This window comes from Anopheles darlingi, chromosome 2 (genome assembly GCF_943734745.1).
Source record: "Anopheles darlingi chromosome 2, idAnoDarlMG_H_01, whole genome shotgun sequence".
Lineage (NCBI taxonomy): Eukaryota > Metazoa > Arthropoda > Insecta > Diptera > Culicidae > Anopheles > Anopheles darlingi.
Genome location: NC_064874.1, coordinates 86096902 through 86111901, shown reverse-complemented (window position 1 = coordinate 86111901; position 15000 = coordinate 86096902). Strand labels below are relative to the sequence as shown.

The 15000-nt window shown below is 49.0% G+C and overlaps 2 protein-coding genes across 2 annotated transcripts in view; one reads left to right on the top strand and one right to left on the bottom strand.

Annotated features, from left to right (window-relative positions):
• LOC125951362 (uncharacterized) overlaps positions 1-15000 on the bottom strand; it is an 89676-nt gene that overhangs the window by 50477 nt on the left and 24199 nt on the right. The window lies entirely within an intron of this gene.
• LOC125951336 (adenylate cyclase type 3) overlaps positions 4330-15000 on the top strand; it is a 20542-nt gene continuing 9871 nt past the window's right edge. Inside the window, exons 1-6 of the mRNA XM_049680119.1 lie at positions 4330-4799; positions 5610-5781; positions 8121-8280; positions 8516-8665; positions 10225-10343; positions 14312-14423. Coding sequence (XP_049536076.1) covers positions 4595-4799; positions 5610-5781; positions 8121-8280; positions 8516-8665; positions 10225-10343; positions 14312-14423 — 918 coding nt within the window. The 5' untranslated portion in view covers positions 4330-4594. The remainder of the gene's footprint in view (positions 4800-5609; positions 5782-8120; positions 8281-8515; positions 8666-10224; positions 10344-14311; positions 14424-15000) is intronic.

The following is a 15000-nucleotide window of genomic DNA, read 5'->3' as shown; positions in this document are numbered from 1 at the left end:
ACACATTGGACGATTGATTGAAGTTCCTTCATTCAAATCCTTTTCCTTTCTATTTTGGGCCAACAATTGCTACATCGAAGCAAGAAATCAAAGCACCCATCGGCTGTTTGTCTTGTGAAACATGTGTCGGATAGACAGGGAGAGAGGGCTGACCGTCGAACGATTGCTATTTGTTATCTTGTTAGCAATAAATTGACCAACGGCCAAGAGAAGCTTCGACCAACCAAACGGGCTGACCCATCCATTGCGAGCAGACGAGCGAAGAAAAACGGCAACCAAAGGCCAATAGGAAAACTTTTGTTACGGATAAACAGGCTGATAAGCGTGGCGGCCAAGCGTGACCGAAGCTTGTATTCAGTTCAACCAGTCCATTCAACTGCGACGTTAACAAGGAAAAGGGGAAAGAAAAAGCTGAGCTGCTTGGCCGATACTTCCTGGATGCTTTTCCTTTCACATTTCCGGTGTTTGCAGATTCGTCGAGAAAATGATGAATTACCAATACGGAAACGGCTGCTACATTTAGCCTCGTGGATGGTAATTAATCGCTACGTTGGGCTTCGGTTCGGAATAATCCATTTCAATCAACTGAAACCCCCAGCTCGGCGGAAACATGCCTCCAGGCGGTACATCGGTCTTCGGTGTTAATCTTTTCACACCTTAGGATTTATCACCTGGGCATGTTTTTGCGACACCAGATCATGTTGTTCCGTTTTGCCGCCGAGAAGGATCCGGCCAAAGCTTGGACCCGGCGCCCTGGTTTAATTCCGCATTCATCCCCAAAATACTCCAGATTCCGACTGTTATTTTTAAACAGAAACCAAAACAAGCCCACTGACCTTCTGTCCGTATGTCGAGCGACCGTCATTAGTGAGGAGATTGGTTGATCCTTTTCGGTCTCGATGCTGTACAAGTAATGGCCGGCCTGTCCGGCCCCTTTAGCATGCACACCTTCAATACACCTCCCCGAAAGCTTTCTGTTAATCCAGGCTGTGTGACTGGCTGTCCGGCAGGCATGGTAGGAGTGGAGAGACCGGTTTGCAAAAATCTTACCCAAGTAAAAAGGGGTTGCCACAGAGCTTTGTGGACAGCGATTGAATACTTTGCACTCCGGTGGCACGTACGTGAGCCTCGAACACAGGACTGTGAGGACACAGGGCTGGGCAGAAGCTGGACCGGGGAGCCAAAGTGAAGTGGGTTATACACGATTTTAACATACTATTCGTGCCAAGCGAACATTTCTGGCAGCTAGCACCGGCAGCACGAGAACGAGTGTGATGAATTCTCGGTACGGAGACCTCGCAGCTCCACGTTGACAGTGTTGACCTTTTCAACGATTTGTATTTTTGGCTTCGGTTTTTTCGGACCCCCCTACTCTCTCTCTCTCTCTCTCTCTCTCTCTCTCTCTCTCTCTCTCTCTCACTCTGCCGTTGCTGCCACTGTATGTGCTTTCAGCAGCAATTGGTTTTCCATGTAAAGCTGGTCCACTGGTCCGTCTTCAGCTGCGCCTGAGTGTGGTCTGGTGTGGCCACTTCCATATGTTGGTACGCAGGGCTCGCTATTGATTTATGCTGCCTACGAGGGGCACAGCCCGTTTACCACACTTTCGGTCCTGCAAAACACTCACACGGTTGGCACATTAGGCTAATTGAATATTCGAAAGAAGCACAACACCATGCTGCTCTCGATCGCCAGCAGGTGCAGGTACTCTCAGCAGCACCGCAAGCAACACCGAGCATCATAAATTTTATGTCGAAAAGCCCATAATTGAAATGTTACGGCCTGTGGTACTGTTTCTGTGAGTGAACTCCCAGTCGGAAGCAGTCCGAAGCCCGGGCCTGGCAGTTCTGGCAAGAACAGCGGAAGCTATTAACAATTCCTCACTGCCTCTACCGGGGAGGGAGTGCATTGCATGATAAGATCGGACGTTAGTGTGATTATAAATAGATGAAACATGACCCACTCGGCCGCCGTAGATTAACCATCACATCGATTGAATAATGGATTCGACCGAGTGAGGATGCGACCTCCATCTACAGCGGGGAGTGGGTGGATAGCATATGATGTGTGTGTGTGTGTGTGTGTGTGTGTGTGTGTGTGTGTGCAAGGTTTGTTTAAAACAAAACACTTACAGCATGGCATGGACCTTAGAGCCTGGGTCGTTAGGTGCATTGAGGGGTGGTATCCGGGGCGTATGACCGTTTGGTTTTCATGCTGCGCGGCAATGTTTAGCAGTCGAGTGAGGCAATAATATTTTGTAGCGTGCCGCACCACCACCGATGGAGACGCCTGGTACTCGGGTACTCGGGTATTTGGCGGCGCCTGGCGGTTTTCACACTCCATGAAGTAAACTAATCCCCCGAAAAACGTTCACCGGATGCGTTGCGATAAGATGCTCCCGGTATGCAGCTTGCGCACTTGCTACTTGGGCTCATAAAAAGCAATGTTATGCTATTTGTACTACGGTGTAAAACCCCCTGAATTCCCTGGTTCCCCTCACCATGCTCGCTCGCTGGTTTGCTCGCTCGTTGTCTATCGCTGCGTGAGAAAAGGGATAATGAATCCATAAGCCGTAAAATTTCGTGCATTGCAAGTTCGAGAGGAGATACAGTCCACGGCACACTGGCTCCCTGTGGTGGGAGAGGGGGTGGGTTATTACAGCTGCTGCGCGCTGCTTTATAGGCAAGTGGAGCGTGAAAAATACATTTTGTAAAAGGTAGCTAGAAGGCTACGGACACTGCTTCTGTTGTGGCAGGTCGGAACGCCCAACTCTTGCGCCTTTTTATACCGTGTATTTTGTACTTGTTTCTTTGGGAAGGTTATGGCGTACGTACTTTTGTTAGATTTTAGATGCGACCGAGCGTACAGATAAGCAGCGATGGCAGACGGGTAAAGCCCGTGGAGAATGGGACGAAAAACAGATGAAAAGTTTTTAGCCCGAATCAGCAGAACCAGAATTGGGATACTAGGTAGCCCCGTGGTACAGCAGGTACAGCATGTAAACTGAATTTTGCCAGCGAGTTGAGAGCATGGTCGTGTTGGTTTTTCTTCTCGGAAAGCTATAGGAAAAGTTCCACCGACGGGGAACGGGACCATGGGAACAGAGGGATGCCTTTTGGTCGGTTTATCAAGTCAGCACCGTGCTAATTAAAAAATTACTTATTCTCACGCTGACAGCGCGATGTCATGAGTGGGTTGTTTTGCGGTGGAGAGTATTCCATGAATTCCTTTACAGCATTAAGAGGCGGCCCTAATTACTGATCATTTCTCTAGAGATCGTGGCACGATTTTCGTCATGATTTTATCGGAAACCTTGTGTTTACTTGAGTGTTTTATTATAAATTCATAAATTGGTTTAGCCGTACCTTCGTCCAGGTTATTTAGAATATCAATTTGTTTGGAAACGGTTTCAAAAGAACTAACAGTGTTTCCTTTTTGGTAGCAATTTTTCAATATTTTCCCCAACGGTTTACTAATATTAGCATCCAGCGGTTTGTTTTGCGATGTAATGCCTCCTATGATTAAAACTAGATAAGTTATCAGAATCTCAACAGTTCGCCCGCGACCGTGAGTTTTGTGAGATGTTTTTTCGATAATGTTATCATATAAAGTAGTAGTTTTCCTGTACAGTTTTTACCGGAACCAAATGTGAAATATTAAACAATTCGCAACAACTAAAACGGTTAAAATGGTGTAAAAATCTTTGTTTAATACTAAACATACCTCTTTTAATTCGAATAGTGATAGAAATGAGAGAAATAGAGCCAACGCAGTGAACCACGCTAAAAACAACCCGTATCGAAGTGAAACCGAGCAAAAAAAAAAAGTGGAATGTGGAAAAAAAACTGAAAGTTAAAACCATCTTCAACAAACAAACATATGATCCTGTTAATCAAACATCGAAAAGCGGTACCGAAGCTCATCGAAAGGCGACATCATTGTTCGTGCCCGGGAACAGAACTTGTTTGACGGAGGGACAAGCAGCTACTCTCTCGCTGGTCTGGTGTGCTGTTCTCGGTGTACCGTGGTAGATGAGCATTTTGTGACCATCGTAGCTGATGATGTAGTTGAATTGTGCAGTGCAGGTGGCAAGGGTGTGTATGGTGTGTGCAGGTACACGAAAGAAGTGCTCTACGAACCCACTGTCCCCGTTTTTCGACCCATTCACATCGTCATCAGCACCATCATCGGCAGCATCACCATCGATGTCGTCGTTGCTGTCGTACCTACTATAGTGCTAGTGAATGGTTTAGTCGGATCGTCGAATAGCCGATCAGTCTAGCAAAGCGAGGGACAGGTAGTTGGACGGGACCGGGGGAACATCGGGGGCCTTTTGAGTGAAACTATGCTGTACGCTGTGCACCTCCTTTCATCGGACCGATCTCAACCGAGTCCATACACTGGTGAAGTCGTGTGCCGTGTGGATTAAAACACGAGAACAAATCTCGTGACCCCAGTTGGTGTGCTTGTGTGTCTGTGTGTGTGTGAGTGGTACCAGAACAGGTGCCAGCTGACCCACACCGATCGGACGTAAGGACGGACTGAACGGAACGACAACCATCAGGTGACATTTGGAAGGAAAAGCTGTCGAACGAACATGGATGTGGCAACGACGGTGGAAATCAATCAGGTGGTGGCCAGCGGGGGTGGTGTGCTGCTGCCCGACGCTGTTCTCGACAAGCTGTACCAGAGCTACGCGCTCAAGCAGAAGCGGGTCGCACTCGTCTGCTATCTGATCGCTTCGATTCTGTTTGACATCTGGGCCATCGCCGTACCGCAGGGTCAGAGCGTAGAGAGCATAGGTAAGTACCACCGCCTGATGCGTATGTGTGTTTGTGTGTTTGTGGCGAGTGGACGTGCCCTTCTTACCGAGCTTTATTCGAACCGTGAGGAAGCGCGAGAGAGTGTTGTTGGTTCAAAAATAGAAAGTTCGCTTCCTTCAATCTCCACACTAATCCGTCGATCCCTTGCTAGTTTCTCCCCGCGGAACAACACAGTGGGACAGTCAAATGAACTTGTGTAAGACAACCACCAACGAAGAGTGTCCAGTTGTCGATGGGTCGGCTGTCTCTCAGTCTCATGCCTCGTTGACCGCGTCTCGAAGAAGTTTTCTTATCATTTAAAACTTTTCCAATTATTATGCAGTCTTAGTGGTCAACGCTGCTTTGACAGACAGGTTAAGGGTGAGTGCTGCTTAGTAGGGGTTTGGTTGGAGATGGTTCTGTGAGGAAACGGAGCATTTGATTAAAGATAAGTTAAGCGACGCGGCGTAAATAACTGTGGCGTGGCTTTGTAACTCAAAACTCCTGAAACTCATCGGCGTCCTCAAGTGACAATAGGGCAGTTATACTCTGTTGAAGCACGAACCGTACCATAGTACTGTGTAAGCTCTGCACAACGATAACACTTCAGAACAGAACGGCAATATACGTTCGCTACTGGAACGACGAATTTCAAATGGACAAACACAGGTCAAACAGGGTCCTCACGAGAACTTAATAGCTGAAGAAGCCGAGTGCACCACCACTACCACCGCCACTACCAGCAAGGCACGCGGTCGGTCGTAATCTAATCGCCTATTCTCCCTATTTCTTATCTTCATATCCCCGCAGTCGTAACCAGCGTGTTCCTGACCATCAATGTCGCCCTGGCGATCGTGCTGCGCTTCTGTGGGCGAGGCCGCTTCCGCGGTATCGTCTGGGAAATTGCTCCGCATTTGGCGTGGCTGCTGGCCATTAAGCAGCTTTTTCTGCAGCTTTTCCTCAAGGGCTCGGTAACACCGCGGTAAGTTCATGTCCGTTCGTTCGTTTGTGTGGTTTTACTTCCCCACAGCTCAACACTCCTGACACTCTTCGTCATCATCATCGTCGGCTTCAACGTCGCCACTCCGATGGTTGTCATCGTTTGCTAGTTTGAACTGTTTTTTTTTGCCTGTCCTGTCGGAAATGCAGTCGACCGAACCAATCAAAACCCTCCAGAGGGAGGTGCTGCCCATGGCACGAGACAGGTCATGGGAACTGAACTGGTAACCGGAGGGAGGACGTCTTGTCGAAGGAGATGTTTTCTGTTCATCACTCATGTTCTACGCCGTACCGATTGAGTCCCTGGTGCCATCGGCGTTCCCTACCGCAATTCCACTGACCGTTGCCGTCTCCTTCTGTTCGTGGATAGCGCAACGTCAACGACTATGAGCCTCGTGCAAGGAGACGAAGACGATGAACGGTCGGTCACGAGCGTTGGAACAACCTAAATGAAGAATGTACATTCCCTCGATTTACCATTGTGCACTGCACTGCTTTAACAAGAAATCGTTCGGCGCAGATTTACTCTTTGGCTTCGGCCACTAACGAGCCCGGAACGGAAGCAACAACGGCAACAGCAGTAGTATCGAGGTCAACGACAAAGATGTCGGGGGATAGATAAGTAGCTTAGAAGAATAACATCCTCGATGCCACCCCATTATCTCCCTGTTTGGCACCATTATAGCGTGCAGTTAGTGCAATGCTGTGGTTGGCGGTTGATGGTTGATATGACAACACTGCGGGCTACAACATGAAAGACGCTCTCTTTATCGAGAAAATCAGAGACAGAGTCTTGGTCTGCCATGCTCTGGGTGTTACTCTTGGTTGTGAATTAAAAGCCAATTGGAAATGATTTCCATTTCCGCTCATCATCGATAGGAGGTTCGCTTGGTTTCTCTCGATTTCCAATCCAATTACCGTGTCTTGTGCCTCCGGAACAATGTGCTGCTGATGAGTGACATCATGGCCTCGTCTACGTCAGCACAACGTATCTGAAAGGTGTTCTTTCTTCCCAGAACTTTCACAGATTAATCTTTGCAACCAACCATCCATCGACCGGTGGCTATTAATTAGATTGAAAAGCTTTCAGTGTGTGCTACCGAAGAAACGATTCGGCCAGTGGTCGCTTTGCGTGCCCAGGTCCTACATCCCTGGTTGGTTCCATGGTTTTATGCAAATATCAATTTTCGATTGACATAAGCCGATACGGTGGCGACTGATCCGGCATCCGGCCGATCCGTACCCGGATAGCTAATGCTTTCCGTTTTCCTGTTGCTCCGAGCGGGCGAGCGAACGATAAAGCGGCTTTGATAAGGACGAACGAACTGGCTACCCACTTTCGAACCTTCCAAGTAAAGAGTTACCTGGAATGGGGAGGTTGTGGGTGGACGGGATGATGTTCTGAATGAGCAGGCAAGTCCATTAATTTTATTGACAGTAACGCCTGGTAACTTTATCCACCTAACCAGCGCACCCGGGGCTGCGGGCTGCTTGCTCGGACAGGTTTTCGGAATTTTCCAACTGGAATGTCTCTATCTACGATGTGCGAGCAATGTTTGCTCAAGCATATTTTTCTACCACTGCGTGTATGTACGTGTGTCCAAACAAGCAACCAAACACTCGAATACACACACTCACGTTAAAGTTTCACGGCCTGTCGGGCGCATTATGCTTCCTGCCAGCGCAAATATTTTGAACAAAGTGTAATGCAAATGAATATTCATGCCACTACCGAATGGAGCTCCCTTAATTTAAACTTAATTATCCGGCAAATACAGTACAGTCTAGCGAAGCAACAAAATTAGACGGTCGTGTATGCTTTATTGTCCGGAGTGCCGCCTTCCTTCTGGGATTAGCATGCTAATCTCGGTCATCCAAGCCCGGCAACAAATTTGATAGGATAATGTTAGTGAGAGACGAGAGTGGCCTGGATTAACTATACAGAGTGGCAGGTAATGAAGCATAAAATGGAAACTTATAATCGTATCAATCATGCCGCCTGTCGGTACATTAAACTTGGCACACTTTAAGCAAAGTACATATTGTGATTGCTTTCGAATGGCGTTTGGCCAGCAAAAGCTGTCATCCAATTGTTCCCTGTCTCATCAACATTTAAATAAAAAATTAAATAAAGTGAATCCCACCGAAGTGACATCCTAGGTCCCAAACCAAATTATTGGTGGAGAAACAAGAAAGGACCGCCGGACGAACCCTTACTACCCTCAGAACACGAAACAGCAATTCTTTTTTTAGCACCAACTGACCTCCACAAGTGCCAAGCGAGTAATATTTTATGTGTGTGTTCATCTTCTCCTTTTTCAGTGATTCGCTTGGATGGGCAATTTTGCTTAATTTTTTAGTGTACGTGACCCTGCCGGTGCTGCTGAAGTACACCGGCATCCTGCTCGGACTCGGGTCCTTCGCAACCTACGTCAACGCAATTATCGGGCTGGCAAAGAAGGAGAACTATTTTTGGGAGCAGGTAAGTTGCTGCTGCTGCTGCTGCTGTTGGAAAACTTTTCACTCGAGCGGTGAAGGGGAGGGGGGGGACCGGCCCAGTTCATGGTATGCTCGTTACACGCCTCCGATACAGTGTCCTTTGTGTTCTCATTCCTTCGTTTCGTGATTGTTTCTAACATGACTGTATGTTCTTCCGGATTTCTCTTCCTCCCTTCGTCTCTCTCTCTCTCTCTCTCTCTCTCTCTCTCTCTCTACAGCAAGCGGCCAACGTACTGCTGCTCATCGCGGCCACACTGATCGGCTTGCTGTGCTACTTCCTGGCCGAGGCCAAACAACGGCGAGCCTTTCTCGAAGCGAAGCAGGGCCTGGAGGTGAAGATGCTGATCGAAGAACAGTCCGCCGAGCAGGTCAGTACACCGGAGGCAATGCGGTTTTAAAATAAATCAATCATAAGCTAACCACCATCGGACCATTCGCCGGGGATTGATTTACGATTGTCAGCTTCCTAGCATTTGATTTTCCCTGCCCTTACTCGTGAGACCCTCTAGGGACTCTCGGGGATTTTGCATCCTTCCTTCCTTACGTGGAAGAGTGGAAAAAAAGGAAAACGAAGCAGATGGTTGTAGGCCGGAACGGTGGTCGAATCTGCAAATTGCCGTTGGCAACATGCGAACCGCGATAAATCAACCAAGGGCTGACGGCCAGCAGCTTACGGCGAGTGCTGGCGTGCTGGCGTCTTCTGCGTGGCCTAGCAGATTCCTGGCGAATGCGAAGCCACATCGGCCGCGCTCTGCATGCCCTGTTCCGTGACACGAGAGGCACATGCAACAGCTTGGCTTTACCACATACGCACACACACATACACGCCAAAAAGCCATTTCCAGCCAATTCGATAACGGGACGAACCGCTCCAATCTGTTTCACTCGTTTATGCACATAATGTGTTTAAGATAAGCCACCATTTGAGATATGATTAGAGGTTAGATTATGCTCACGAAATGAGGTGTTGTAGCATTTACCAAACAAGCTTTTTTATCACATTTGAAGCATGTTGAATGTTAATAAAGAGCTTTAGTATCGCATCCTTTCCTATCTTCCCTGCTCTATCCAGACAAACTGTCAATCCAGCAATGTTAATTCAATTCAATTAGCGGGTTGTTAAATATTCTGAAAACTTGTTACCCCACCGCAATCCCTGCATCCCACGCTAATAGCCACCGGCACTGGCTCGGGTAGCCACCGTTAGGCCATTAAAATGAAGCTCGTAATGCTCGCCTTCTTCGTAGCTGTATCATCTGACAAAGCTGTGTTGTTGTGCAGCAGTAGCATCACGGTGCCCTTCACAATCATCTCATCCCAAGGTCATCTCGCAGACCAATAAAATCTCTGCTGTAAAACCTGGGCGCCTTCGCTTTAAACATTTGTCTGGTCTGTGCGGGTATGTGTGACCAACCTTTTCGCAGATGAATTGAGCCAGAGTTCCGGCACAACCGATGAACTTGTGGAAACAGTAAATTCTGTTTGTGAGCGAAGACATCGAAGTCGACTAACGACTTTACCGTTTTGCGCGAAGCGTTCCATGCTCGTACGGACAAAGTAGGCAAGTCGGCCGTTGGCATGCGTGATGGTGAGGAGTGTCTCCCTTAAATCTAGTAGCTGTCGCCGACTGATATGGATCGTAAAATGAAGTTTTCGCTCGGATTGCTACACCCGGAACAACCGATGGTGATACGGGGGGTGGTTGGAAGTACAGTTGAATGGGAGGAAGTTCGCACATGTCGCGACGAATTGTTTTCTGAAAGGCGGAAGATCGTGGCCCCTACGGTAGTTAACACAGTGGGATCCACCCGAAAGGACCGAGGATACATTGCTTCTCTCATCAATCTCACTCTGTCGTTCTCGTGTGTAATCTAATTTGTTTAACAATTTGCATTTCCATCCATTGCGTCGTCCGTGCACGCCACAGGAGCGACTGCTGCTATCCGTGCTGCCCGAGCACGTTGCGGTTAAAATGCGGCAGGATCTCGGTTCTACCAACTCCGAGCAGTTCAAGAAGATCTACATGAGCCGCCATGAAAACGTCAGGTAAGTTCGATATCACCCAGTACTCCTCCGATCAAAGAGAAACATAAAAATTTGCCAAATCAAATCCCCAAAGCGTACAACCAATGTTTTTCCAGCGAAAACGTTTTGCGGATCATATTGTTCGGTATAGCGGAGGAGACTCAGGAGGCCAATCAGCAGACGACGACGACGACGATGGCCAAAAGTAATGTTTACCTCTGTGCGATGCCTGAAAGTCGTGTGTCCTCAGTGCGCGAGTATGCGCGCCTCCTTCCCCCCGGGGAGGAAGCTCTGATTCCGCCCTTTGGTTCCGCTCGGTTCCTTCGTTCCGCGTACGGTCTCTGGTTCGCGATCGATAAAAAATAAAATAACACCAACGCGGGTGAGGAGCTGCGAGGGCTACGGGATGGGTAACAACTCCCACCAGGCCGCAACCAGGCAAATACTATGCGTAAACAAACCGCGTGCTGGCACCGTGGCGCGTGGTTGTTTGGTGTTCGCTCGGGAGGATGAAATCCCCGGAGTGGGCCGAGCCGTGAACACAAGAACAAATCATAATAATGAAACATAAGTAAATAAACATTCGAGGCAAGTTTTGACTGGAGCCCAGCGTGGTGCGTGATAAGGGTAACCGGCCGCCTGCTGCGTTGTTGTCGCTGAGATTCTCGCTCTTGAATCAACAACCTAAAAGCCAATGAGCACTTCTCAATCATCCAGGAAACGAAAGGGAATTATTCCTTTCCCGAAGCGGAGATGGATCATCATAATTTCAAATTTTACTTTCTTTCGAAGATGAGCTCATTTCGAGCGAATCGATCGAAAAGTGGGTGAGACTGGGTCCAAAAAGTGGGTCAATTGGCCAGCAGTTACCTCAGTTTTAATCTTTGAAATTGATTTTTCGCCAGTTACCGGGACCGGAACGCAATGAGAATTGAAAATCCATCGAGAGACAATTGGGCGGAAGCATTTCTTGGATATAAATCAATCTTTTCGAGCCTTCACCAGAATCCTTTTGGCAAGGTTTGGTAACTGTCTTCATGCATAAAAAGATTCCAAAGAATCTATTCGACCGCCAATGGTATGAAAAATGTTGTGGTCTGATCAATGGTAGAGTTTTCCATCATTCAAACAGACAATAATCGCGATCGCGCTACATTCTTGGGTGTGCTTGCAATATAGCAACATCATTCCATGCATCGTACCCCGCCGTTAGTGGGTTTTAGGTGAGGATGAAAAGTTAATTGAAGAGACTTAAGCACGGAATGTGTTTCGTATGCTCCGTCGTACTTTTAACCACCCCGCCAAGAATGTTGAAGACGACAATGTTGAACAACAGCGCAGACATGAGCTACCCCCGAAGGTGGCTTCTTGCTTTTGGAAAGCAATTTAATCGAAAGAAAGGGGCGAGGCTACCGGGCGACCGGGTATGGTGGGACGTTGCTATGTCAGACGAGTGTGTGTGTGTGTGTGTGTCGCCTTCACCGTTCCTTTAAACGGGATCTGTAAAACGCTTATATCTGTCCGAGGCAGAAAAGGTAAGAAGCATCCGGCAGGCTCCAGCGCGACCGACAACGCCCGAGCGCCGAACTACGGAAACGGCTTGCCTTTGTTTGTTTAATAAGTTATGAAGAGGGGCCACAGTGGGTCCTCTCACTCTCGACACATGAACACGAACACATACACTGACATGGTGTTTGGCTCTATCAGGGGGTTCAAGCGCCACCAACCCCCGGGAAGACCTTTTGTCAAGTGAAACACTTTTCCAAGCGGCTGCTTGCTCGTCCCCGGCTCCTAGCGTCGGCTTGCCCCTCCTTCCAACGGATGAGCATGCATCCGTCGCTGTGGCCCTGCCAAAGAGCAACTCGCGTGCTACGACGAGACGAAAGCCTGACTGGGGCTCGTATTTCGCGAAACCGGGCGCACCGCGAGGAAGCCGTACGCCGAGTCGCACCGCCGTTCGGGCTACATACAGGAAGTTCTCCTTATTTCCAGCCTTTTTTTTTTCCTGTTGGTGGTGGCCGTCCACCACCAGTGTAGGCCTGGGAACACTCAAAATCATCTTCTCGGTGCTCGGTGCCAACCAACATGACACAACACACAACAACACTCGCTAGACGCTAGTCAGCTTGCGGCGTGTTTGTGATGTGCAAGCACACTGGTACGGCGCGTGCTGGCCAACACGCAGACATGGGGCAGGTGGCAGCCCTGTGGTTGAAGCTCAAGGTTTGCCGGAAAATTAAATTATCCTTTCGACCGAGACACGTGGTCTCACGCTCGGAGTCATTTTTCGGGTGTGTGTGTGTGCGCGTTGTTGAAGCTCACTAGTAACGAGGAGCAAGCTTGCGAAAACAAAACAGGCTCCCTTAGCGCCCCAGGGCGGGGTATCTGCATCGGGCAGCCCTACTAAGACTTGACGGATGTTACCATAGCGATGGCATTTCGAAGATGAAAAACACAAAGATGCGACTCCATGAAACAGGCGGAAACTTGTAGGCGAAATACCTGGGCCCGAACTCGTACAATTCGTATTATGCAAGAAACTGCAAGTAATCGTTGCTGCCACATACGCCACAACATTGCGACGAAGAACGGGAACCCGTGTGAGCAAGCATCACTCACGCCAAAAGCCACATCCTCGTGCACGGTGTGGGGAGGCTAATTCCAACGCCTCCAGGCAGAGTTCATATGTGCTGGTTCGGCGTTGTCGTCGGGGTATTGTAGCTATAAAGCCATTCCTTCACTTCGGCTCGCAAATTCCGATGCTGCGCTGTCGGACGTCGGTGAAAGACGGGGCTGGGAAGGTGCCTTAACCACACACACCACAACCACGGGGCGGAGCTGTATTCAGCAGTCTCGTGGCGGTCTACGCACGCAGATCACTTTTAATTATGAAACATTCTTCGCAACTAACGGAACTATGAGCTCTCGTGGAGGGGAGGTTTTTGGGTTCGCATAATCTTCTTACGACTCGAACCACCGGAGCCCTGACAGGGGTCCGATAAGAGCCGTAGCTAGGTTGTAGATGGAAATAGTATAATCTTCGATTGATTGGATGGCTTCGTAAGTAGCACCGTACAGTGACTGTAAGTTACAGAAATTGTGTCCCACACACACACACACACACGCATACTCATTCGTTGCCCAGCTATTCCCGGCTCCACTTCGTGCCGGACGACAAAGTCCGATGTAACCGATGTGGCCGGCAACACCTCTCAGTTGCCCGGAAAAATATAGAAATAACATTCATCCCTGGGACCCAAGTATTCGAGGAGGAGATGAGGGGTTCCACGTCCTTTTCGTGGTCGTCTGCCCCAACATCTGCCGGCACCTGGTCCTGTATGGGAGGAATGGCGAGCTTGTTTGCTTATCATAATGCAAAAAGGAAGAATGGGGGGGTGGGGGGGTGGTACGAGAAACGTTTTGCCACAGCTTTGGTTTATTTATTTGCTAAATCTTCACGCAAAACATTCGGTCATTCGAAGCGTTGGCCGAAGACCGCTCTGAGGATAGCCGGTGGGGCTGACTTGTGTGGTGTGTCTCGTGCATGGCATGGCAACTGTTGTCCATCCGTGGTGAACTGATTATAGATAGATAGTTTCGGTGTTCCGATTCCGATTCCGGATAAACAACACCCGAGGACGAATTTGTTAAATGGCGACACGTGGACTGTGTCGGTCGCGCTATGGAACTCCGATTGTAGCTGCCGTTGCCGTAGCTATATTTAGAGGCACTGCGGTAGCCCACTGCACATATCACCACCATCTCATCTCAGTTGGCATTCACTCCGGATCGCCTCCATGGCAACCAATTAACGTGACATTTCGGGTAACCATCTTTGACTTCGAATCGGACGCGGTAAATGATTTCGCGGGCAACAGTATCCGCCTGACGACGCTGCCACCAGGACGATCTTCTTCCCGTCAACCCGTCCAATCCAATCTGCTCGTTCACAAACAAACACATTCTCTCGCTTCCCTTCTTATTTGCAGCATTCTATATGCAGACATCGTGGGCTTCACTGCCATCTCGTCGACCTACTCGGCCCAGGATCTGGTGAAGATCCTGAACGAGCTGTTCGCTCGCTTCGACCGTCTAGCGGAGGTAAGTGTCGCTTTCGGGGCCGGGTTTCTTCTTTCTTCCCCTACTACCCCTGTTATCCACCGAAGACACTCAAGTGTCACACTCCGGTTCAGCATAAATTAAATTTTGCAAACGCTGCCTGCCGTGGTCTGGGTGTGTCTCGGCGGCAGCATCATCATCATCATCATCGATAGACGCGTTCACGAGGAATCGCCCGCTCGCCACAGTGCCACCGTCACACTGCATTGCATTTCCGGTCGGATGTATGTGCCTGTGGGCCTGTGTGTGCGTTTGTTGGGGCACTTCTTGGCTGTCATCATAGGTGATGGCTGTCCCGAGATAACGTTTCCTTCTACTCCTGCTCCTGTACTCCGTATTTTGCCATGAATCAACTTGTGCTTATCTCATGACCATGGAGTATATGGAAAAAGTATTATGGTCGCTCTCGCTCTTGGCGCATTTCACTGCTCCTGTATTCGCGCACACCGACGCTTGGACGTTGAAAAGTTGCACTTCCTCCCCTCTTTCTGTGCCTGTATCTTCTTGTGTGGCCTGAGGGTTGAAAATGGATTGAGACGCCATAAATTCAGACCCGCGC